The sequence below is a fragment of the Filicampus tigris genome, chromosome 15, assembly GCF_054856515.1.
Source record: "Filicampus tigris isolate MCC_2025a chromosome 15, RoL_Ftig_1.0, whole genome shotgun sequence".
In the NCBI taxonomy this organism is placed as follows: domain Eukaryota; kingdom Metazoa; phylum Chordata; class Actinopteri; order Syngnathiformes; family Syngnathidae; genus Filicampus; species Filicampus tigris.
In genome coordinates, this window is record NC_141231.1 from 4,072,309 (window position 1) to 4,095,000 (window position 22,692).

At 38.9% G+C, this 22,692-nt stretch overlaps 1 protein-coding gene across 1 annotated transcript in view; it reads right to left on the minus strand.

Annotated features, from left to right (window-relative positions):
• Positions 1–22,692, minus strand: part of LOC147135186 (uncharacterized) — a 60,104-nt gene that overhangs the window by 29,968 nt on the left and 7,444 nt on the right. The window contains exons 2-22 of the mRNA XM_086054267.1: positions 17,425–18,129; positions 13,944–13,988; positions 13,621–13,740; positions 12,747–12,785; positions 12,603–12,656; positions 12,482–12,535; positions 10,562–10,669; positions 10,383–10,436; positions 9,792–9,845; positions 9,555–9,599; positions 9,252–9,305; positions 7,915–7,959; positions 7,782–7,835; positions 7,079–7,123; positions 6,938–6,991; positions 6,652–6,696; positions 5,883–5,936; positions 5,039–5,083; positions 4,885–4,938; positions 2,655–2,762; positions 60–113 (exon numbers count right to left, since the gene is read on the minus strand). Coding sequence (XP_085910393.1) covers positions 60–113; positions 2,655–2,762; positions 4,885–4,938; positions 5,039–5,083; positions 5,883–5,936; positions 6,652–6,696; positions 6,938–6,991; positions 7,079–7,123; positions 7,782–7,835; positions 7,915–7,959; positions 9,252–9,305; positions 9,555–9,599; positions 9,792–9,845; positions 10,383–10,436; positions 10,562–10,669; positions 12,482–12,535; positions 12,603–12,656; positions 12,747–12,785; positions 13,621–13,740; positions 13,944–13,988; positions 17,425–18,129 — 1,890 coding nt within the window. The remainder of the gene's footprint in view (positions 1–59; positions 114–2,654; positions 2,763–4,884; positions 4,939–5,038; positions 5,084–5,882; positions 5,937–6,651; positions 6,697–6,937; positions 6,992–7,078; positions 7,124–7,781; positions 7,836–7,914; positions 7,960–9,251; positions 9,306–9,554; positions 9,600–9,791; positions 9,846–10,382; positions 10,437–10,561; positions 10,670–12,481; positions 12,536–12,602; positions 12,657–12,746; positions 12,786–13,620; positions 13,741–13,943; positions 13,989–17,424; positions 18,130–22,692) is intronic.

Here is a 22,692-nt window from a genome sequence, read left to right on the forward strand (position 1 = left end):
GGAAACATTGATGGCACTACGTTAAGATCTGATGCATGGGGATAAATGTGTCCACTGACCTTTAATCCACTACTGCCCTGTTTTCCCTGACGGCCCGTTTCGCCATTTCCGCCCTGAATAAAGACAGTTAAGTCGGTCAAGACAACACAAAAAAAATCACGTATCATTGCGCTTTAAAATGTCAGTGGCGGTCTTAATTTTGCATAAATCAGCTGTTATAACATCTAAAGCAGGTGGTATACCTTTCAATAAGATCATTGTCTTGACAAAATTAAATCAATATAAAGCCAACTAAATAGATAAATAAATATAAAGAAATGATTTTAAATGTGTAATTATGTAGTAAATTGGCTATTCGTTAACTCATTCAGTGGCAGCCATTTTCAAGGATTTTGACCCATCTTTGAAGGCCCACAGAATATTGTGTTTTGTGACTATATACACATGGAACCTACCCAAAGAAAGATTAGATTCTCTTCTTTGATAAGAAAAAAACGTTTATTTCTAGCATTTGTCATTCTTGAGTAATGCGCAGTAGAACATAAGCAAGTTTCACTGAAAATCCTGTTTGTAGAAAAAAACCTGAGGAATCAAGGATTTTGTGAAAAGACATATACAAACTATAAACTCATAAATTTAAACTTTGACCCCAATATTTTTGCTTTATGACACTTCATTTATATAAACAGTACTTTTATTATTTAAAAACCCCAAAACAATTCCAAAAAAGCAACTTTGATGCCAAAAAAACAAAAAAAATGTATGAAGATTGTGCTACATATGGGTCTGATAAACGATAAACGAGACTGGTGACATCTGCTGACGATTGTACGTCATCACACACAAAATGCACACAAAAAATGCATTTCTCGAGTTAACTTGATGTTTTGGGGGTGTACTAGTAGATTATAAAAAACAATTTTAAATGATGTAGGCATCAAATGAGTTAAATTTATCAACATAATTTTCTAATCATCTCAAATAATACTTTTTAGTATGCATTCACAGTACTCAATTGTACATTTTTATTTATGAAATGCAGCTGCCACTTTGCAATGACTATTGTCATATTAGTAGAGTATTTGTTGCCAGAATGGTCTACATTACAATTCAACAAATCTATTTGATGGCTGACTTTTATTCATTTATCATTCATCGTTTAATTGCATTATGTTTTTTATTTTTTATTAAGACTTGATACAGCCCATATGTTTGACTGTCTGTGTGTTTATACAGCATGTGCCCTCTGATTGGCTGGCAATCCTGTCTCTTGCCAAAAGTCAACTGGAATGGGCTATGACCCCAATGACCACAAGCCATGTAGAAAATGATTGAATATTAGAATATTAGAATATTGTGTATATGTAATTAATTCCTATTTTAATTTACATTTTAATTATATGTTTGACTGGTTTTAAATGCATTTCAATGGGCAAGAACCTCAATATTCTTAACCATATTTAGGAGGAATTCTTGTTCCATGTACCGTATGTATTCATAATACAAACATGAGAGGTTGTTAAGAGGAAGTCAACCCCAACATTTTCTTTACAATAATATGTTCTATGCAGCCCCACTAGTCTAAAAACAGCATTATGGTTGATGTTGTGTTTGTGGAATATGAGTTCACTTGGTAAAATCCACTTGTTTTTGTCCAACTCAGCCATTTTGTCACCCTCCGCCAACTGAAAATGATATCACAGTTGCTCAGGACTCAGGTAACAACCAATCATGGCTCAGCTTCAGAAAACAGGTGAGCCGTTATTGGTTGTTACCTGAGCCCTGAGCAACTGTGATGTCATTTTCAGTCGACCGAAGTGTCAAAATGGCCGCCCACTGAGATGGCTAAAACGGGTGGATTTTTGCTGCTTAATTCATATTCCACAAATGCAATATTAATCAGATGCCATGTTTAGACTAGTGGGGGCGCATAAAACATATCAATCAATCAATCAATCACATTTTATTTATATAGCACTTTTCATACATAAAAATGCAACTCAAAGTGCTTTAAAACATTCAAAGCAAAACATAGAATTATCTTCAATCAAAAGAAAAGATAAATTATTTAAAAGTTGTTGAAAGCCAAACTAAAAAGGTGTGTCTTGAGCTTCCTCTTAAAAATATCAACAGTCTCTGCAGACCTGACATCCTCTGGCAGGCTATTCCAAAGGTGAGGACCAAAATGGCTGAATGCAGCCTCGCCATGCATTTTGGTCCTCACCCTTGGAATAAATAAAAGGCCGGCGCCAGAGGACCTCAGGATCCGCGAGGGCTGGTATGATAAAAGCAAATCAGATAAATAAGATGGCCCAAGACCATTAACACATTTATAAACTAATAAAAGTACTTTAAAATCGATCCTGAAACACACAGGGAGCCAATGCAGCAATTTCAAAACTGGCGTAATGTGCTCCCGCCCTCTGGTTCTCGTCAGCACCCGAGCGGCTGAATTCTGCAGTAGTTGCAGTGGTGAAATGCTCTTTTTCGGGAGGCCAGAGAGCAGGGAATGAATGGAAAGAACATATTTGGATTGACTTCCCCTTTAGGTACTAACAAAATCTTGCCTCTAGCTATAGCAGTTTCATTACTTACTAATTCCAATGTAGAACACTGCTGATGTACTAGTGTGAAACTTAGCAGAAGTATTGTACCTCAATGCCTTTGGGACCATGTTGACCTTTGGCTCCAAAGTAACCTGGAAACCCAGTGGGGCCCCTCTCTCCTTGTGGACCTCTAATACCAGTTGCCCCTTGAAAACCCTAAGACAAACATCAGAAACTACAGTATGTAATCAAGACAACGCACAGAGCCGATTGAAGAAACTCGGACAATCACATTGATGCAAAGACACATCACTTGGAAATTTGAAATTTGAGAAGAGATAGCGAGGGTGGAGGACTTTAAATATTCAGGGTCAACGCTCCAGCGCAACGGTGAGTGAGGTAAGGAGGTGAAGAAAATGGATCCAAGCAAGTTGGAACAGGTGGAAGAAAGAGTCAGGGGTGTTATGTGATTGAAGTGTCTGCTAAAATGAAGGGGAAAGTTATAAGTAGTGTTGTTCCGATACCGATACTGGTATCGGGTGGTATCCTGATATCGCATTAAACCGCTGGTATCGGATCGGAAGTAATAAAATGCAGATGCCGGTTATCGATACTGGTATCATTATTTGAACGCAGCGCGCATATTTCAGAGCCACATGCGGCAGGAAAATACGAGGCGAAGCCTTATCCATTATTAGCGTTATTGGTCATCAGTCTACTTATGTCTAGTTTGTTGAAAAAGGTTGCTATAAGGACATACATCGCCACATTGGAGGCGGTTGCTTGGGGGGACTTTGATGCTATCAAGAGCCTGCAATTACTTTGGGGGCATGTCGGCTGGATCTTTGTCTCGTAGCAAAGTATGTTGCTTTTGTTTGACACAGTACATCCATCACTAGTTTAATGGTGTAAAACGTCTTTCATGAAATGGTTTGTGTCCAGATAAACTCGTCTTTATGACCCGTCAAAGCTTTTCGAGCTCGCCCTAGCTTGCTAACTGCTAACAAACAGACGAGTTTGTTTACAACACATCCTCAGCAAAATGTTCTATAATGTTCCATCAACGTATATGGCATTTGTATACCTATATAATTAACAGATTAATGTTGACCAGTGGGGCGGCACAGTGGTCGACTGGTTAGCACGTCTGCCTCACAGTTCAGAGGTCGTGGTTTTGATCCCGGCTCCGGCCTCCCTGTGTGGAGTTTGCATGTTCTTCTTGTGCCTGCGTGGGTTTCCTCTGGGTACTCCTGTTTCCTCCCACATACCAAAAACATGCATGGTAAGTTGATTGGACTCTCTAAATTGCCCCTAAGTGTGATTGTGAGTGCGGTTGTTTGTTTGTCTCTGTGTGTCCTGCGATTGGCTGGCGACTAGTTCAGGGTGTCACCCCGCCTTCTGCCCGTTGACAGCTGGGATAGGCTCCAGCACTCCCACGACCCGTGTGAGGATAAGCGGTATAGGTAATGGATGGATGGATGTTGACCAGCAGTGCGAAGTAAATCTTGAATGAAAAGTAAAAAGAAAACAATAACTGATATAAAGTCATCAAATCATAACCTTGTATGTTGTGATGGTGTTAAGTGGTCACGTTGAAGATTTGACAGACATTGTGCGCGTCTGCTTTCAAACAACTTTGTTTTTGCCTCCGGTTAATTTGAATCGCTGCCGTTATCACAAAATCAAATCTCTAGTTGAGCGATTAGAGCAACCATAAACAGCACAGGTGTTAACCATTTTTAGAAACACATAACCGACTTCTGTTATCTCACTCACTCGACTGCCTGCCCCTCTGGCAGCATACAAATGAGATGTTATTGGGGGGTCGGTTAGAAACACTGAATATATTAGTACATATAAGTACAAATGCTGCACCTTGCTTTATTATAAATGTACATTCATGTGAATAAAGTATGCATCCCATGTCTCACTCTCACAAGCACAAAGAGCTATGAAAATAGGCTGTTTATTCAACATATGTATTTTGTGTGTATATGTTACTAGAGATACTTCGCAAGTGATGATTTAAAAACGAATAATTTTACATCCAAGTTGAGTGCAATTATTTAGAATTACAAAAAGAAAAAACGCTTATTTTGGATTGTTTTCAAACGGAGTGGTATCGGTACAGTATCGGCATCGGCCGATACTGCAAAGCCTGGTAGCGGAATCGGTATCGGGCCAAAAAGTGGTATCGGAACAACACTAGTTATAAGACAGTGGTGATGTACGGTGGCACTAAGGAAACAAAAAGAAGCAGAGCTGGATGTGGCAGAAATGAGGTTTTGGGCAGTCTTTCATTACAATATTCTTTGAAACACGTCAAGCTGTTTCCTACTTGATCTCCTTTAGGACCTGGAATCCCCTTGTCCCCATCTGGTCCCCGGATGCCCTGTCCCAAAAAAATAGATTTCAGTATTATTAATCATAAGCATTGATATGGAGCTGAATAGAATGAAAACTACATTGAAGAGCTTACTATCAGAGCTTACCGTATCTCCAGAGAAACCCGGTGGACCGGCCTCTCCTGGTGCACCCTGAACAAAAGGTCAGTAAGGTAAGCCTTCGTGTGAGTTAATCAGCAAAATAAAGACTGTATTCGGATATCATGTCAAAGTTGAAAGAATGAAAATATCTGAGTCCAATACAGAAATAAATCATACAGGCAACCAATAGGTGACACTGTTGGACTGGTGACTCTTTCCAAATAAATAAATAAATAAATGAATAAAACTCAGGCACATTTCTTCTAAGGACATACAGTATTTGGATGGAATTTCAAAATGTCAACCCCAGAAAATTATTGAGTTAAACACTTCCTCTCTTTTGTTAATGATATATAGTATGTGTCAGCAGTCCCTTCCCAAACACCAGTCCGCGGGCCATCTGGTACCGGAGCAGACCTCACGCATCAATTAAAAAAAAAAAAAAAAGAGTTATTTGGGGGGGTAAGTCAGCACCTCATCCACACCCACATAAATACGTCCCTGGCAGAAAAAAGATAAGGCATCACCGGTATAGAACGTAGGCTGTGAACAGTGACAGCATAATAGCAGGTCATTTGAGCTCGCTTTGTCTGGTTGCTCACTTGGGACCTGTTTGCCTTGGATAACCCAACCAGCAGGCATAAAGCCCATCGGACAATTTAGCTCTTGGAATCATTGGCACACGCATAATGCCTCTGCCACGATAAACGACTCCAGGAGTGGTGGACTTTGAAAAATATGGTTGAGAAAGATGTTGAAGAGAAAGAGGCTGAACTACATTAACGTACTAGTATTCTGTATTCACAATGTACAAATGCAATCCCCTGGGGAATATCTGACTGCAACTCACCACTGGCCCTTCAAATCCGGGTTCGCCCCGCATACCCACGGTGCCCACAGGCCCCTAGGGTGAAAACAAATAGCACAAAAAAATTACAATAAATCACACAATAACAAAATAGGAAAAACATAATACTGTGTAAGATAGTGTGTATAGCATTTTAATTTGTGATGAGGATGTCAGACTTATGATTCACTTAAAGTCCATACAACTTGATAGAACCAATATAACTTTAAACCTAGAAATATCTTTGGAAGCAGAGTTGTACATCAATTTACAAGGACAAATTAAAATTGCAGAAAGAAAATTCAGACTGACTGTGATTTTTCGATAATGAAAAAACTCAAATGACAAATCGCTTCCCAACCGATTGACCAATTATAGAGATTCTAAATTTTGTTTTTTAATTATTATACTATTTTTTTATTTTATTTTTTTTAAATAAATGAAGTGGAAATCCAATTGGCACTCTGCTGTATAATCTTGCTGCACACCAGACAGAGAAGCAGGCCACACACATGCACCTGCAGGCATGCTGAGTGTGGGATGTTCGATGCTCTTCTCAAGGGCACCTCAACAGTTGTCATGATACAGACTAGGATCACTCCAACACCTAGTTGCAACTTCTTTTGTCAACGGCTGGACTCAAACCTCTGGTTTTCAAGGGCAAGGACCAATAAGATGATCATCATATTTTTTTTTCTCCTTAAAAATAATATCATTTTGGGAATCAATTTTTTTTTAAAAAGCAAAACATATAAGCCAACAACATACTTACAGGATCTCCTTTTGGCCCTGCCCCACCACTCCGTCCTAGTGTTCCCTGTAAACAAATGTGAAAATAGCTTAACATATTCATGACGCAGGTCACACTGGCATTTTAGTTATACACCAAAATAAAGCAGTGGGACAACTACCCTTGTTTCTAAAGATACTGAGCAAACTCACTCAAATGTATACCAGCAACACCAATGTTAATTGAATTTGAATTAGAACTTTAGTTTGGGGTGTTACATCAACATGTGTCTCATGAGTACACACTGCTTTTTTTAAATTCTACTTACTTGAGGCCCTCTGGGTCCCGGAGGCCCCACCTGTCCATCTAAACCTGGGGGGCCCTGGTCAAGCAAAAAGTATGAACATGTAATAAAAGAAACACATGTAAAACACACTCAAGCCTAAATATAATCACGCAGAATTAATACCTGTGGACCTTTCCGGCCGACATTGCCTGGAGGGCCAATGTCCCCCTAAAAGGGCAAAAACAAACAAGTCGTACAAAGTAATTCGCCAGGACAGAAGCATCTCAATATGAAAATAAATGCTACTTGAGAGTCACAGCAATGACCATCAATGTGTAATGGTGGTAAACAGTACATGTAATATGCATACTAAATAGCTATTGCTCTTATGCCAAGTTACATGTTACACTTGTATGTTGAGATAAAGCATTACAACAAGTTAAACTGACTGTTTGTGTGTGCGTGTGTGAGTGTTCAATCATCCCTCGACCATCAGAAGTGGCCGATGTTATGAGTGGGAATGTGATTATGGAGGTGCACATGTCAAAAACCAACAGTTGAGTTAAAAAAATAAATGCAGCTCAATTTAGTTGAACATTTTTCATTATTAGCAAAATTGTAACTAGCAGCCAGGACCAAGTTCACTGGTACCAAACTGCTAGGCTCACAAAAATCAAAACAAATAATTATTAAAAACAACATAAAAAGCCTCTGAAAAATGAATAGAACTGTGAAGTTAATCTTTTGATTCTATGGAGTTGTAGTCTAACAGGACTATGCTGGCATCTCGCGTGATGTCAAGATTGATGTCACAGTCCTCACAATTTATGAAAAATCTTTGCGCAACTGAATACAGTAGAAGTTAGCATGTGTGGTTCCATTTTACCCTTGAGCCATTAACTCCTTGAGCACCAACTTGTCCTGTAATGCCTGGCGCACCCTGTCAATGACAAGCACACAAACATTTTTGTCAAAACACTAGTACGACGTAATCTAGTTTTTGACTGTCTTCATCTTACCGTCAGACCCGGAAAACCCGGTGGGCCGTCCAATCCATGATCCCCCTGAACATGCGCAGTGTAAATATTATGCAGTCCAACAGTACACATATACAGTATAGGGCTGTGTAATGAATCAAAATTCAAATTCAATTAGGATTATGACACTCCACGATTACAAAATTGGCATAATAGTAAAAAACGATTATTAATATGCATTTAAAACCAATGCACTATGTTTGTTTACACAAGGAAATCCTTCTTGAATTTGTACATTTGCACCTTTTTTTATTTTATAATAACTAATTTTATACGTTTTGTTTGGTCCCAAAAGGAACTTACATAAATATAGTGTGTCAAAGAAATCTATTTGTCTTTATATTTTTGACATTTTAACATTTTCTTGTTTTAAAATAAATGATCGTTTGAATAATCGTGTCTTCAATTATTACTAAAATAATCTTGAACGAGCAGCCCTAATACAGTACATCACTAAATACACTACACTTATACACACATGAATACAATATCTCACAAGAAGACAACAGTGACTTCAAATGCATTAATCACTTGCGAAGAAAATATTTTGGTATTATTTTGTTTTATATTGTATGATAGACAGCACCTGATAACACCAAACCTGTTACACAATTTTTGGAACAGCCAAGGATTGCCTGATCTTGTCCTAAGAATGCTGATATTAAACTACAGCAGTATAACCGGTTCAAAAATGAATGACATACATATCTTAAAGCGGAAGTCAACCCAAACATATTTTTTTCAAAAATATGTTCCCAGCAAGTTCACTAGTTGAAACACGGCATTCTTTTGCGTTTGTGGAATATAAATTAAGCAGCAAAATGCACTCGTTTTTAGCCATCTCTGCGGGCGGCCATTTTGTCTTCTGTCGACTGAAAATGACATCACAACTGCTCACAACGACCAATCACGGCTCAGATTCAGAAAAAAGATCAGCCGTGATTGGTCGTTGTTAGCAGTTGTGATGCCATTTTCAGTCAACAGAAGACAAAATGGCCGCCCACAGAGATGGCTAAAACTTGTGAATTAACTTACTAACTTAATTCCACAACCGCAATATTTGCGTGCAAATGCCCTGTTTCAACTAGTGGGATTGCATAGAACATATTCTTGAAAAAAAAATGCTTGCGTTGACTTCTCCTAAGGCTTAATAAACCCCATTATGACCTCTTCATTTCATTATGATTTGGCTTTAAACCCAGTCGCTGTTTTTAAAGCATTGCCATCTTATCTGGAGGGCCTATAAATAAAAGTGTCTCTATAAATTCAAACAGGAGATAGACTGGATACAAATGCCCCTTAAAGTGTACATCACTCACCTCGGGTCCACGTGGACCCTCTGGACCATAGCCACCCCGGATCCCAGGAGGCCCCTGCAAAATATATTCAGTTTCAGAGTCTTGATAACGCGTGCCATCTTCTACAAGGCAGCAAGAGTGTTAATATCATGGCTGGTCATGTGATGCGCTGTCATCTCCTCAGACATATTCTAACAGCACCCGAACAAAGCTCTTCTATTCTGACACAAAAACTACTGGGTCAAAACAAAACAGATAATAGGTCAAAACAAAGCAGATAGTAGAAATTTACTGTACAGGAGTATATAAGTGAAGGGCACTCACCCTGGGCCCGACAGGACCAGGTGGCCCTGGTAAACCAGCGGAACCCTAGAATGAGCAAAGACAGTCCAAATTCATCATTTATACGTGTCACTTCTATAGAAATATACCTGCACTCCATGTCATGGAAATGTTACATATTCCAATGATGACAGCTCTTCTGCATATTTATATAAAAATCCATATAATAGTTTAATGACAGTGTAGGTAATAATTTTGAACATCCATCAAGTTGTGTACCTTCTCGCCAGGTTCTCCGTTTTCCCCTCTTGGACCTTTTCGACCGTTGAGACCCTATGGAGAAAGAAAAAGAAAAAAATCCTAATAGCTATAATATTAGTTCTTGCTATAAGTGTGTACATTTCTCACAAGGGTTGTTGCAGTGACTGTGATGAAAAGTTTGATGACAACTATGAAACTGACATAAGATGTACACACACAAGGTACACTACAAGGTACACTCGTGGCTTCACAGTATACATGACTAGAGGTGCATCATTTAATCACCAACTACTTGATTAACTTATTATCAGATTAATTGAGAATTATTTGAGGATCTTTTAAATGTAGATACCTTGTTTAATTTAAATCCTTTAATAGATTCCTCGATTAATTGACAAAGTGATCGACAGATTAATCAATTATTCAAATAATCGGTAGCTTGCAGCCCTATATATGACAAAAGTGAAAATCTATTGGCATCAAAATAAAATAAAAGACGAATGGAATGTATGCCACAAAGTCAAGCAAAGAGAAAAATCCAAAAAATTGCATTCTTCTTGCGCCATAATGGATAATGACAGAAACGGCTGTGATCAATTTAGCCCTCACCTCATCACCTTTTTCCCCTTTGGAGCCTCGCTCACCACGGTAGCCCCATGGCCCCTGAAGTCAATCCAAAATAGGACGTTAATTACGTTTACATCAATATCCCTGACATGCTATGTATACCGCGTTAACTGTGTGTCAGCTTTCATATACAGAACTTCATCTAGAACCAAAGTATCTACCTGTGATCCAGCAACGCCTTGTGACCCCTGCTGACCATCTTCTCCATTTTCCCCATCTCTGCCTGGGGCCCCTGCTCTTCCAGGGGGACCCCTGGGGCCCCGCTCACCCTTTCAGACAACATGAACGATTAGTACATTACATGCTACTTGAAACATTGAACTCACAAAGAGCATGTTGAAACACCAATCTCCAATGACCTAGCGATGTAGGGAAACAATTGTTGATAACCACGCTAAGCCTCGACTGTAAATGTGAGCACTGTGTGTGAGTCAAAGGGCCTTCGAGATTCGCTGGAGCCATTCATCACACAGACAAGGCATCACCTGGATCTCAACATCTTGACATGAAGATTGTGGGTAGCAATAACTCAGATTGAAGACACAAGAAGTGATACATGGAATGGAAAAAAAAAAAACCCTACATGACTCAGGCTCACTACATTATTACACACTGCGGTGGATGATTGATGTCATGCTTTTATGCAGAGCGCGGATGATGGATGGATTGGAATAGATGTCTATTTCACTTGACAATACATATGCAGCATACAGCTCCTTATATATGCACACACATGGATACGTTGCATTGGGGGAGATCCAGCAGATGGTGCTGTTCTCCATTCTTTGTAATATCATTCATGTTCTAGTACAACAGGGATCTTCAATCCTGTTCCCAGAGGAATGGATGTTTTCCGTCTCTACCTGCTCCAACACACCCGATTGAAATGATCAGGCGTTATCCAGCTTCTGCGGACTGATTATCTGATCAACTGAATCAGGTGTGTTGCAGCAGGGAGAGACATAAAAAATCCAGGAAACCGGCCCTGGAGGAACAGGATTGTGTTGCTGTTAGGAATGTCCTGCAAAGGCCTCCTTACTAGCTGTTGCTTGCAGATATTGGTTCATATCAAGAACAAAACTGGAACCAGGTCCCCAAGGGGTCTAGAAATGCCCTGGTTCACTAAATAGTACATTTACGGTTATTTCGACTTCCTTTCTCATGTTACCCCCACGTCTAGCCTGCAACACAAGGCATGGAAGTCTGCCACCTGGAGCACGCTTCATTTCCACTGGAGTGGTTCTGATTATGCCAAACCTTTGGTCCAGTGCGCCGACTGGCAATCAGGCTGAAATCTTCTCAATGTACAAAACACAATCTTGCTTCCATTTGGGCACAGTGGACTTCCAGGAGGCTTGTTTCACATTACCTTTAATTGTTTTCTGCAATGCTGTAAGCTTAAATTACATCTACATTTTAAAGAGCCAAATCATTGTGTTTCCCTCTTTCATGTTCTGTTAAATTGCATTCTTATAATCTGACTGTTGTTTTCCAGATGAGCAGATCCGGCATCTATGACACATAGGCCTATTCCCTGAATCAGACCTATATGTAATAAATATATATATATCAATGGTGTAGGGGCAAAACCTTATAAGACACATTTTGGTGAATTTCAAATTTAAAAAAGTCGAAAAGACACTAGTCGAAACATGGCATTCTGATTAATATTGCATTTGTGGGAGATGAGTTAAACAGTAAAATTCCTCCGTTTTTATCCATCTCGGGGCTCGGCCATTTTGCCACTTGTTGTTGACTGAAAATGTCATCACAGCTCATTGCTCAGCTAATGACCAATCATGGCTCTGCTTCAGAAAACAGGTGAGCCTTGATTGGTCGTTACCTAAGCCCTGAGACAGAAAGTGACAAAATGGCCGCCCCTTGAGATGGCTAAAAACGGGTGAATTTTGCTGCTAACTCACATTCCACAAAGGCAATATTAATCAGAATGCTGTGTTTAGACTAGTGAAGGAACATAGGACATATTATTCAAAACAATTTTGGGGGTGTGACTTCCTCTTTAAGGCAGGCCTTATTCGAAACTCCAGTATCTTTGATCAAGCTATGGATTAGGTGCTTACCATCTCTCCTGGCATCCCCGGTCGCCCACGTTCTCCAGATTCGCCAGGGGGACCCTGAGAGCAAAGATCAGGAAAACCATTCAAAAATGAGCCGTGATCATGGTTAGCGTGAATTCCTAACCTGCATGCCAGTTTTGCCCATCTCTCCAGGTGGTCCAGCAGGGCCATCTTCACTCTAAAAGATCAGTAAACAAACATGGCCAATGAGGATTCAATCAAGAATTTATGTGACTTTAAATGTTATAAAACATCACTGCATACTTACAGGCCAACCAGCACGGAGTAACTGGTAGAAATTGGTTTGCTACAATAAGTAAGCACACACAAGATTCATTAAATGATGAAATGACATGGAATTCAACATCCTTTATTCATTCATCTCTATTACTGTAATATTTCTGCAGTTCATTTCCTTACTTTGTCATTGAACGGCATCTTGGGGGATGACAGCAGATAAGTTCAAAGTATGTACAATAACAACCCACAAACCACTAGCAGATATATTACTCTCATCTTTTCCTCTAATAAAGGGCTCTCCCATCATTCTGACATGCTGGGTATGCATTCCGTAACATGACGCTGAAGTCATTGTTCAAAGAATAAGCAGATGAGCACAGATGTTGTTCTTGCACGCACTTTCTGCATGTTCGGTCTTTATTTGTGGTGCAGTTCAAGGGATTTGAGCGGGATACACACGTGAAGATAATCGATGATTTGGGGACAGGCTCCCTTCTTCCACCCAAAGTCTGCTTTGTCGTGATTATCTAACGATCCCCCCCCCCAAAAAAAACATCCTGGCAATATTTAAAACAATACAATTCTGTTGTGTGTGGTCAAAGCAGAGAACATTCCAGCCACAGACTCTGTGACCATCACATAGAAGAGAACAAAAATCCGGCCATGAAGTGAGCTGACCAAAATGTGACAAACAACAAATAATGGAGACATTACTGTACATAGCACCTGCTCACTCGGTGGGTGCTTCTTCAGGTTTGATGACGAAGGAACAAAATGTTGATTTCCGGTGGACAGAAGTGTGCGGTGTGTTGTGTTGGTCGAGTAAGAACATTTTAATAACCTATGTGTCTGCTTTAGCTAAAAGAACACGAGTATTTTAGTCAGCCAGGTGTGTATTATACCTGGAAGGCCGCCCATTCCTCAGCAGTGTTCCTCCACAGGTACAGGGTTGGTAAACCTGGCGGTCCTGGAGGTCCACGGTCACCCTTATTTCCTGGACTCCCCTCAGGGCCGAGCCTCCCCTTTGTGAGTCACAATTCAGTTGATATAGATCAGCGTTCGTACAGTTTGATTTCATGTTGCAGGTGTATATGACGAGTTCAAATTACGAATAAGGCACATCAAGAGTTTATGAGAGAAGCATTTATATTAAAAAAGGACATTTGAAATTGATTTATTTAAGTGGTTTCATGTGTCAGGACAATCCAAAACACGTTTACCTCACCTTATCGCCTTTAAATCCAGGCCACCCAGGTTCTCCAGCACAGCCCTAAAGATAAATTAAAATTCTGAATATTCAAGAGATACACAGTACAACACAATCTCTTTCATACACATTTTCTTGGATGTGTAGAATTGGTGCTGCATTAAAAAAAAAAAATTAAAATAGAAACCTGACATACACACTCAGGAAGCTACCACTTCAGAGACCATCTAGCATCATTATGCGCTTTAATGTAGATTATTTCAATTTCAGTGGGCTTGCAACATTTTATCATTTTGAACAGGAATGAGGAATTTAATACTCAATTATAGGGGTGTAACAAATACCAGTTTGAACTGGAAAATCTTTTTTTTTTTTTCCATTTAAAGGATGTGAGTGTATTGAATCAAATCGTTCCACTTTGGAATATATCGAGATATGTATCAAATCGTCTTTTATCGGAGATATATATCTTTGAAGTTTTTCGTTTTTTTAAAGTTTTTTTTTATACATCTTGGCCAGTGTTCAAGTTTTCAAATGATCACTTCTACAACATTTCTAGAAAATGACAATGTCACATTACCGGTGAGATATTTTTAGAACCTGCCCAGAGCTCAAAAGGCTAGCTTTTTGTTTACTAGGCACACAGTGGCCCCTAACCTGAAAAATGTTTTAGGGGCACAAGTAGAACATTTAGGGCACAAGCTGTAAATCAACTTGTGTAAATGTTCACATTTCCACTCCTTTTTAGTATATGGCTGAGAAATGGGCTGAAGTGTGGAGCAGGACAGATTTGTTAAAGATGTTGTGTTAAAAGTATTAATGCCATTAGTTACAAAAATCATGCATTAAAAATGTTCTCATGTGGTTTGGTGGTTGTTGTTTTTTTCAATTCAATCATTCCAGAGTTTATACGTCGATGTCATAATGTATAATTAGTTCCCTTTATTATGCTCATGCAAGGGAGTATTATTTTGCTGTCACTCAGAAGAGCAAGCAAATCAGGCTGATTAACGGGGAAAGATGATTATCAATATCGTCAAGATTAAGTATGCAGTATTTGAATACAATCAGCCCATAATGCATTGCAGAGCAATAAGACGCAGCCCCAAAAAGTCTGAAAAATTATTATTTTGGAAAATTTGTGAATGATGTTTTTTTCAATTATAAGTCACACATGCATGCACACTCACACACATGTACTGTATATACAGTATATATATATATATACAGTATATATATATATATATATATATATATATATATATATATATATATATATATATATATATATATATATATACACAGTATATATACACAGTATATATACACAGTATATATACACAGTATATATATATATATACACACACAGTATATATATATATATATATATATATATATATATATATATATATATATATATATATATATATATATATATAAAATCCACCCATTCTATGTACCGCTATTCTTCACTAGGTTCACAGACGTACTCGAGCCAATCCTAGCTGACTTCGGGCGTGTGGCGGGGTACACCAAGAACTGGTCGTCAGCCAATTGTGATTCATAAATAAATAAATAAATAAACAACAACCATTTGCACTCATATTTACACTTAGGGACAACTTAGAATCTTCAATTAATGTTTTTGGAATGTCAGGGGAAACCAGAGTACTCGGACAAAGCCAATGCAGACACGGGTAGAACTGCAAAATTCACACAGGGAGGCCAGAGCCCGGATTTGAAACCACGACCTCAGAGCTGTGAGGCAGATGTGCTAAACAGTCGGTCACCATGCCTAAATATTGTACATAGTACAGTAGATCAAACTTAGCAGGCCATAAACTGTATATCTCGAGAGGTATAAAGTTGCAATAATGCTGGTGATTAATCTTGTACATTTTAATTGAAGATGAGTACAGATTTAGCCAGATGGAAGGTCAAGGTGTGGTTCCCACCCCACATCTTAGTATGAATGGCCCCCTATATTAAATAACACAATGATACTCTTCTCGAGGCTTCAAAACCATACTGATCCCTGTGCTTGGATTGTAGCATCAAAGACATGTGCTTCAACATGTTTGTGTGCTGTAACATCTACTAATCAAGCTCAGATGGTGGCTAATAGACAACAGTTCTCGTCAGTTGTAGGTTAAAGCATAAATACAAGCCAAACATCCTCTGCTCGAAGGCTTATCCTAAAACTTTGCCATTTAGTGATATGTAAGAAAATTTACTGTTACGACAGGCTCAGTAAACATGTATAAACGTATATCTAATACATATCTTCATCACACTGGAGGTTAAAAAAAAAATCAATCCAATCACACACAACAGTGTTTTAAGTAAACTAATCAAATTCAAATTGACATTGCAATTTAGTAGAACACACTTTTCGCAAAGGCTGCTATTTGAGAGAAAAAAAGTTCAGATCTTAAGAAGTGCAGTGAATTTATCATTTCTTCAAGAAACATGAAAAGTTGAAGTTAAGCCACAGATTTGTTTTCATTATTGTTGTAATCTGATTAATGACTTACTGATTGATGTTTATGCCACACTTGTTTGGTAGAATTTTGTGAAGTTCTCAGAGTGAACACTTAAAAGACTGCAAGTTAGTGTTATGCAAGTTAACAACTCTAACTGAAGTACATGAATAAACTGTCTTCATTCAAGGTTCAATTGCTTTTATTTGACCGTGTGCCGAAGCTATACTGTAAGATCAGAACGTTTAGGTATAATAAATAGATTGTTTATTGCAATACAGATTAATTAATTTCTTGTGTTAAAAAAAGTACATGGGAAGAGGTCCTTGAAAAAAAAAATCAATATTGAGGGAAAAAAAAATCACAATTAGATTATTTTTAAAAATCATTCAGTCCCAAAAGCCACCCACCTTAGTAATGTACAACTGCACCATTCTAACGTTTCTTGATGCAAAGAACACTTGCAGTAGAGCACCGATCTCTGACAAGGCATAATCTTTCTAAACATGTCTGTCTGACTTGTTTGCCCTTTAGGTGTGGCTCTATTAGCAGGCGCTTGTCACACTTGGATCAAAATTTCATTCAAGTCGGCAGCTGCAGCTAAAGTTAAATGCAAATATGCGAGAGCGAAATTTAACAGGTTCTTGCTCGGCGCATATACAACCCCGCTATAATGTTGTCAAGGAAATTATTTGCGTAGCTTCAATGTAATCCTGCTGAGTAGGCAATACATGAATGAACAACAGACAATCGCAATGTTACTAATCCTTGGCGGAGGCACACAATTTTGACAAGACACAAAATGTAACTTTCAACAAATGTTCTCAATCTACTCAGAAAACTGAGTTTTTGAAAGTTCCCTCCCCAGCCGGAGATTTTAGAATTCTTCTTCAGTGACCTAATCTACATTTTGCTTCATATGGACCCAAGACCAAAATTGATCTTGAGTTATACCAAATGAAACCAATATCAACGAAGCTACAATAATGCAGGATCATTGCAATGTGTAAAACACTTACCTCTTGTCCAGGAGGACCCATTCCGCCTGGTGGTCCAGGTTTGAGACGATACAGTTTGCCATCAGAACCTAGGACCAGGTCTCCATTTTTAGATGTGATGGTTATGGTTCCAGATTTGCTTTTGATTGGAAGTTTTTCTTGGAGTTTGGCTGGATGGTTCGTGTATGAAATGTTCTGTGTGGTTATCTGCCTGCCCTGCTCATCGGCCTTTCTGACAGATGGACTTTGGTAGATGACATGAGATGTAGGTGAGACAGAGCCGGTCCATCCATCAGTGTCCTCCCTTTGTCCGGTAGAGACAAAGGGTGGTCGGGGATCTGAGGGAAGCTTGGGAGGAACGGTAAATACCACGACAGGCTTTTTGCGGGTATTTGTACTATCAAGATTAATGATGTCATTGGTTGGTTTTTCTTGGAACGACGATGACGTCCTACCGCCAGGGTCAACCTTTTTATCTGTAGTGATGTTGTCCTCTGAATGCTTGGATGTCACACCAGGCTTCCCCTTCTGGATTTCCCTGAGTCCTTTTTTGAAAGGCTTCCACTGAGGGTTGATTTGTCCGCCAGTTTGCATGGTCAGATCTAATAATTCTGTGTCCTCATCCACAACAAAGACATCTCCATGTCCCACTGCACCTTTACGACTCGTTCCTGAGGGCAGAGTCCCATCTCCCCGAGAAGTGCCTCGTCGCCACATCGCATTTTGCTAAGAGATAAAGAAGAGAAAGAAAGAAAATTGGAATTGTGAGTCATACACACAAATGATGAACTGAAAGCGGTATGTATTAATGGGGCTCTTGTGTTGGTGAGTATTGGTCCACAGATTACAGACACACCTTTGTGAAAGTTAAGTTACATTTGCAGTACAGATGTGCTGTTCTTATTGACAAGTTTAAAAGGGCCACAGCTAACAGATAGTTCTTGAATGCAGTTTTTGTATCAAATTGTCATTTACATTGTTGGCATGACGTGAGATTGCATGCATTTTAAGGTTAATAGTAGATTGCGATCATAAATTAGATGTAGGGATGCTCCGATCGATCGATCGAATAACTTTTTTGCCATTCCGCTTCGTGGCAGCCAACCAGCATCGGGCATACTACGTGACTACGTCTCACACACAGCCAAACAGAGCCAGAGCTCGAAGGTCCCCCGTACACTGCGGTGTGTCACACACAGCCAAACAGAGCCACTGTAAAAACTGTTAAATACAATTTCTAAAAAGCCGCGGAGTGAACAGGACGCTGTTTTGCTTTGTGTGACGTAGATGCCCGATGAAATGGCAAAAAAGTTCATTTGTTTAATACGCGACGACGTCCCACCGCTCCAAAAGCATCATTCATGCTTGTGCAACCGCGCCCGCCCGCGCGAGCTACATTGACTCCAATCGAAACGCGCCGCCAGAAACGCTCCCACCGCAGTTGGTGTGAACGTAGCATTGTCTGCTGTGTGGAGCTTGCGTCTTGTAATACTGTATATGCCATGAAAATGTATCTCGCGGAGGTGAGCATGGCCAAAAGTTTCAAACACAACCAACTTATTCTGACATTTGAAGTACAAGCAAATGGGAGACTATGGTGAGTTTACAAGTCTCACTGCATTGAATCAAGTCAAGGCGAGCAGACGGTGTATGGCACATGCTGCAGCTTGTTATGCACGATGCGTTACTGTCACAGCGCAGTTTAGCCACCATAAATAAATGGAAAATTATACAGGTATTCTATGTGATTGGAATTGGTATCGATATCGGCCGATCTCACTCATGCATGATTGGTATCGGTGTCATAAAACCTGATCGGAACATCACTAATTACATGACTTATAAAAAAGAACATTTTGCCACACTTTTGGTAGCCATCAGTTAGAAATAAATTCAAAATATGTAAAGTGTTCCTAGCAAGAGGGATGATTTGAATAGAAAATAATTTCACTGACAGCTTTGGCTTGACACCTTCAAACATTTCTTCATTACATTACGTCACTACATGTCTTTATAACCCAGTGAGAGTTTTGATATTAGTCTCGTAATCCAATATGTTTATTTCATTTGGCCCTGGTTTATAAATTAGGGATCGAAAGTTCATGAAGGCCCTGTCCTGATACGGCGCCATAGATATTTGTTTTGTTATTTTTGGATACTTGTTTTCCTATAGGGAACACAGATTTATGTTGGCTCAAGGCTAATCCTTTAATTCCACTTTATTATGATGAAATATTATATTATGATACTTCCCAGTGGTACTTTTTTTTTTCTGTTTTTGTTGCTTTAAAATATGGTGTATTCCAATCCATTACGCCTCATAGCACCTCACAAATCTTGGAACACTTGGATGAAGCTCCTTTATCTATCAGGCTGAGTAGAGATTCATCACAAAATAATTGATGTCCGACCAGAAACATTTGCAGTGACTGCCTCTTTACACCACCATAAATAAAAAAAATAATAATCAGGATTCAAGTACTAATATTCCGCAATCATTCAAGAGGTTATACAAAAAAAGTATTTGGACATTTAGCATAATAGTTAAAAGAAAATCATTTCAAAACCTGGATGCAAATCCAATCTAGAGCACATGGACATTAGTACATTTTTCTCTGGATTTGCTTTGCCAGGCCTTCACTGCTGCCATCTTCAGTTGCTTTTATTTGTAGTAAATTAAACCCATGCTCTATAGGCGTGTAATATGGCCACTGACTTGGCAATTGAAGAATATTCCATCCAGTACTTCTTTTCAAACATATCTGAATTGCGATCATAGTATGTTCACTGTGCACTGTTTTGTAGCATATGGAAGAATGTGACCATCTCGTTGTTACTTCTGTCAGCAGTGATAACCGCCTTAGCAGTGAGTATGATGTGTAATGCTTTGGATCATGATCACCATACTTTTCTCCTCTCTTAATTGTTTTCACCAATAAAGAAAAGAGGTTTGCTGTTAGAAAACACCTGGATTCACCGTCTTTAGAAACAAAGACCAAATCTTGGGGTGCTGATAGACTCAGACCTAACTTTCAGCAATCATATAAAATCAATCACTAAAACAGCCTTTTACGAGCTGAAAAACATATCCAGACTGAAGTGTTGCATGCTCCGAGCAGACCAGGAGAAACCCATCCATACGTTCATCTCCAGTAGACTTGATTGTTGTAATGGTCTTCTAACTGAACTCCCTCAAAAGAGTATCAAACAGCTGCAGCTCATTCAGAACGCTGCAGTTAGGGGTTTCGACCACAACAAAGAGATCAGAACATATTACTCCAATCCTCAAGGCTTTACACTAGCTCCCACTCAGCTGTAGAATAGATTTTAAAATTGTGCTACTGGTCTATAAATCACTGAATGAATTGGGTCCTAAATACATTAAACAAATGCTTATTGAATGTAAACACAGAACGTTTCGATATCCATAAATACCAAAAATACTCGATTTTATATTAGTCATTGCCAAGCCAGCGGTCTGATTCCTATCCAACAGAGCAGGTCTTCCACTTCCTGAAGACAAAAGTGAAGACAGCAAGACCCACAAACAAGAGCCAACAGGGAAGTGGCTTTTGTGAAGGCCTGTTAAAGAAAGAATGTACCGCTCAATTTGGTGACATCCACAGGATCCAGACTTCAGGCAGTCACTGTAAAGATTTTCACAGTAGAGTACATCACCTCTTGGCATTCTGTGTCCAGCCAACTTTAAATTGGTCAAATTATGATTCAAATCTCAGCACAAGCTACACTAATTGACATGTATAAGTCGACACACCCAAAAAAGCAAGTCCACAGGGCTAGACACATCACAGCGTGGAGCGCAAACTCCAAATATAGGAAAACTCTCGATTGGCATCAGAGAGACGTCTACAGGAAGTGAACATGAAAAAGGTGCTGTATTTAATAATACTGAACCGAAAACAGGCAACTGCCTCCTCTTGAATTCAGTGAAGAATTCAGTGAATAAGATGCTATCCAAATCCTCTCGAATGCCAGGTCAGGATCTTTATTCACACCATTCTGACAAGTAATCATATTGCCCTTAATTCATAATTGAATCAAAAATACAACATTTGGAAGCTATGCCAATAAAATGACATTATTTACTGTATGTCAAGTATAAGCCATAAGATCAATACTCTACATATAGTGCATGCCCAGTACTGGTCATGGAATACCAAAATATTGGTAGTCTGACAAATCCTAGTATCCCTAAGCATGTTATTTAAAGGGATGGTTGGGCCGGGATGGCCATGTTTTCACTAACAAGTTCATTTTATATATTTTTTTGATCAGGAAAATTAAAAGACCGAAAAAATAACAAGCCCAGCCCCAAAAAGGGGCGGGCCAATACGTCATAAATCTAATCACACAAAAAGCCCTTAAATCACTTCTTTTGAGGGGGGCATTTAAGTACCGATGTCATTTTTACATGCAAACCTATTATATAAGTGCCAATGTTAAGATCATCCAAGTGTCACTTTAATGTCCCAACAAAAGAAAAACAAAATGCAGATCTGAAGTTAATTTGTCACTCATAACTATGCAAAAAAGCTTGCTACTGGTAATTTCTATAATGTATTCGTAGTAACGAAGTTTAACAGCACAAGGCTGACAAAATCAAAATAACATGACCAATCATGATGACTCATTTTTCATCTCATTCTCCCGATAGATCAATGAGCTAAGAGGATTGCTGTACGGTTGGGATGATCTTTTTCTTCTTTCCAAAGGTTATGGGTCTGGGTTAACATGACTTGGTAATAGATTGAATCAAAATCCAGACCTGCAAACCTTGGGAAAAGATTACACAATAATTAGCTTAACAAGTAAACTTGACTTATTTGATAATTAAGATTGTGAAGTGTTGTTAAATGGCATTAAGATAAACTGTCATTGAGATTGCGAAGCAGGACCTACTGCATATTTGATGAGAGCACTATGAAAAAAGCAAGCTCTCTGCAAAATCCATAAAATTAGGTTCGAAGCCACATTCCTTGTTGTACAGTTTAAAGAATTATTGTACTTTTATTCTGTAAGACTACTCTACACTCTAAAAACAGTTGGGTTAAAAATAATGCAGAAAAAATGGAGCGATCCACTAATTGGGTTGATTTGACCCACCTTCTTGCATTGTTTTGTACAAAACAGCCCAGTTTATTGGGTTATTTTGTACAAATCTACCCATTTTTGCGTTGTTTTTGCAGAAGAATTGTTGGGTCGAATTGACCCAAGTAGTGGATCGGTCCATTTTTTCCCCCCAAAATGTGTTATTTTTAACCCAACTGT